Genomic DNA, 3,276 nt, shown 5'->3' on the forward strand with positions numbered 1-3,276 from the left:
TCGAGGAGGGACCCCGACATAGGACCTCGACAACATCCCCTTCCTCTTGGTGAAGCTGTTGTATTGTAAGTGTGGGATCAGCCATACAATTATGATGCTGCCTCATAATCTCTGAGAAGGAAACTGGGAGAAGAGTCAATATCTAGAAGAAAAATTCTTGGTAGCTATTCAGTCCTTCCACTAATTTGAGTTAGGAATCTAAGTAAGAAAAATAACACAGACTAATATTAATATTTTTTAAGCATTTATGAACCCTATGTTTATTCATCATAAAAATCATTCCTCTTCCTCACTCAGAGTCAAATGAAAATGTAAATATCATGCATTTCAGTATGAATGGCATTAATGTGCACATATTGCATATAGGAACAAAAGAAACATTGAGAAAAATAATATAACTAGCATGGCTTCTGCTACTTTTATTTATTTACTCTAATACAAGTGGAGTCCTGGTGTGATAATGTGAGGTTAAGCACTGGATCATAGGGTCAGTTTGAACCTCAATGTTTGCAGTTCAAAGTCATTAGCCACTCATTGGCAACCCAATACAGGGTCACTGAGTCAGAACTAATGCAACAGCACTTAACACAGCATTGCTTTGAATTACTAAAAGAATCCACGAGTGTGTATTTTGCTTAGAAACTAATAAAATATCTTAATTATAAGATCCCTGAAGTCTATGGTTACTTCTGTGGTCAACTGTCATCATTGGATTTTCCAGAGTCACAAAATATGCTTAATAGAGCCTTGAAATATTAATATCTTATAGTAAGGAAGGAGCTCTGGTAGCGTAGTGGTTACGAATCGGGCTGCGAACCTTAAGGTCAGCGGTTCGAAACTACCAGCCGCTCCGCGGGAGAAAGATGAGGCTTTCTACTCCCGTAAGGATTTACACCCTCGGAAACCCTGTACAGGGTCGCTATGGGTCGGAACCGACTCGACGGCACTTAACAACAACAACAACAACAAGGAAGAATATAAAGATCTACATAGAATTATTCTTTCTCCTCCACACACACACATACTCATGTGCATACACTCAAATGTACACATATACACTGGACTTATTTTCTTTTTCAGAACCTGATGAGAGAATAATGGACCACAGAAATCATTCATCAGTGACTGAGTTCATCCTTGCTGGGCTAACAGAACGTCCTGAACTCCAGCTACCCCTCTTCCTCCTCTTCCTAGGAATCTATGTGGTCACAGTCATAGGAAATCTGGGCATGATCACACTGATTGGACTCAGTTCTCACCTTCACACCCCCAGGTACTATTTCCTCAGCAGTTTGTCCTTTATTGATCTCTGTCATTCCACTGTCATTACCCCTAAAATGTTGGTGAACTTTGTAACAGATAAGAACATCATCTCTTACCCTGAATGCATGAATCAGCTCTATTTCTTTCTTGTTTTTGCAATTGCAGAGTGTCATATGCTGGCTGCAATGGCATATGATTGCTATGTTGCCATCTGTAACCCCTTGCTTTATAATGTTATCATGTCTTATCACATCTGCTTGTGGCTCACAAAGGGAGTTTATATTTTGGGTATTATTGGCTCTACAATTCATACAGGTTTCATGTTGAAGCTCTTTTTCTGCAAGACCAATGTGGTTAACCATTATTTCTGTGATCTCTTTCCACTCCTGCAGCTATCCTGCTCTAGTATTTATGTCAATGAAATATTGGTTCTGGGTCTGAGTACATTTAATGTATTGGTTCCGGCTTTAGCAATCCTTGCTTCCTACATCTTTATCTTTAGTAGCATTCTCCATATTTGTTCCACTGAGGGCAGATCTAAAGCATTTAGCATTTGCAGTTCTCATATATCAGCAGTTACACTCTTTTATGGTTCTGCAGCATTCATGTATCTGCAGCCATCAAGTGTTAGCTCCATGGACCAAGGGAAAGTATCTTCTGTGTTTTATACTACTGTTATTCCAATGCTCAACCCCATGATCTATAGTCTGAGAAATAAAGATGTCAAATTTGCCCTGAACAAAATTCTAGAAAGTTGAGTATGCTCATGAATAGAATCAGTGCTATAATGTCCAGTCAGAAACAGATGTTTATTTTGCTGAGATATATGACCTGTTCATTTAATTCTTGAAATGTGTGATCTTATCTGCATGTCTTTCCCCTGTACATGCCCCAAACTCCACTTCAGGAAACCTCTTCCTTCAAGCCTATATTATAGTAAATATATGCAGAGAAATAGAGAATATAAAATAAAATACTGTTGAGAATTATAGAAACATTAGATTCATTTTCATAAAAGTACCAGAAACAACAATAACAAAAAAAGTTGGTGGTAATGATAAAAATAATGATGATAATGAGAGTAATGCACATTAGTGAGATTTTACAAAATGTCAAAACCTGTAATAAAAAATGTAATTGCATCAGTTTATGCAATATTTACAATATTCCCCCTGGTAAAGTGTTAGTAGTATTCAGGGGTTTTCATAACCTCTCTAGAGTCTAAAGAAATAATCAATTAAGCCTGGAAAAATTATGAGACATTTAACTCTCACATTCTAATTTTACTGAAAATGCTTCTTAGACCAAAATTAACTTAGAAAGTCCAAGGACCACCTCAATTCCTAGTTTCCTATAGGACTATAATGCTGTCCTCAGAATATGCACAATTAAGAATTCACTTTTTTTTTCTTAAACATTATCAAATTCCTTCAGATTTTTGCTGATCAAAGCAAAATTGAGCATTCTTCATTACGGCAGCTGTCAAGATCCTTCCTTACAAACATTATTTTCATAACTGGAACTATAGAGGAAAATGTTTCCTTTGTTCTATCCTAAAGTCTGTCTAAAGGTCTGACAGTTAGAGGTGAAATAAGCAAACACTAAGATGAACTTGAGCCCATGACCTGCTCTATTACCTTCTGCTCCTGAGAGCCCTCAGCAGCCTGCCTGTTGATTCTGGGTCACCCTACCTGGACTTGGGACTTTCCCATGTCTACAGTTGTTTAACTGCAAGGCTGTTTGACTGCAAGTTGCGGAAAGCCTTATCTCTCTCACGTGGAGGGCCTGGAGGATTTGAGCTGCTGACCGTGGGGTTCACAGCCAGATTTTTAACCACTACACTACCAGGCCTTCCTTGAAGATGGTGGATCGGGTAGATGTGTAGTGAGGAGCTCTGTCAACAACAACACGGAATACCGGGTCAAGAGGACTCATGAGTTGGTGTTGGAACTCTGTAACAAATATAAAGGTATGTTTGGACGTTCGGAGGGTTTATAGCTGGGGAATTTGCAG

At 38.4% G+C, this 3,276-nt stretch overlaps 1 protein-coding gene across 1 annotated transcript; it reads left to right on the forward strand.

Moving 5' to 3' along the window:
* The first annotated feature begins 1,097 nt into the window (after positions 1–1,097).
* On the forward strand, positions 1,098–2,021 carry LOC102838564 (olfactory receptor 8G2-like). The gene has a single exon (XM_006875880.1). It carries the CDS (start codon positions 1,098–1,100, stop codon positions 2,019–2,021), a length of 924 nt encoding a protein of 307 aa, XP_006875942.1.
* The last annotated feature ends 1,255 nt before the right edge of the window (positions 2,022–3,276 follow it).

This window comes from Chrysochloris asiatica, unplaced genomic scaffold (assembly GCF_000296735.1).
Source record: "Chrysochloris asiatica unplaced genomic scaffold, ChrAsi1.0 scaffold00343, whole genome shotgun sequence".
NCBI lineage: Eukaryota > Metazoa > Chordata > Mammalia > Afrosoricida > Chrysochloridae > Chrysochloris > Chrysochloris asiatica.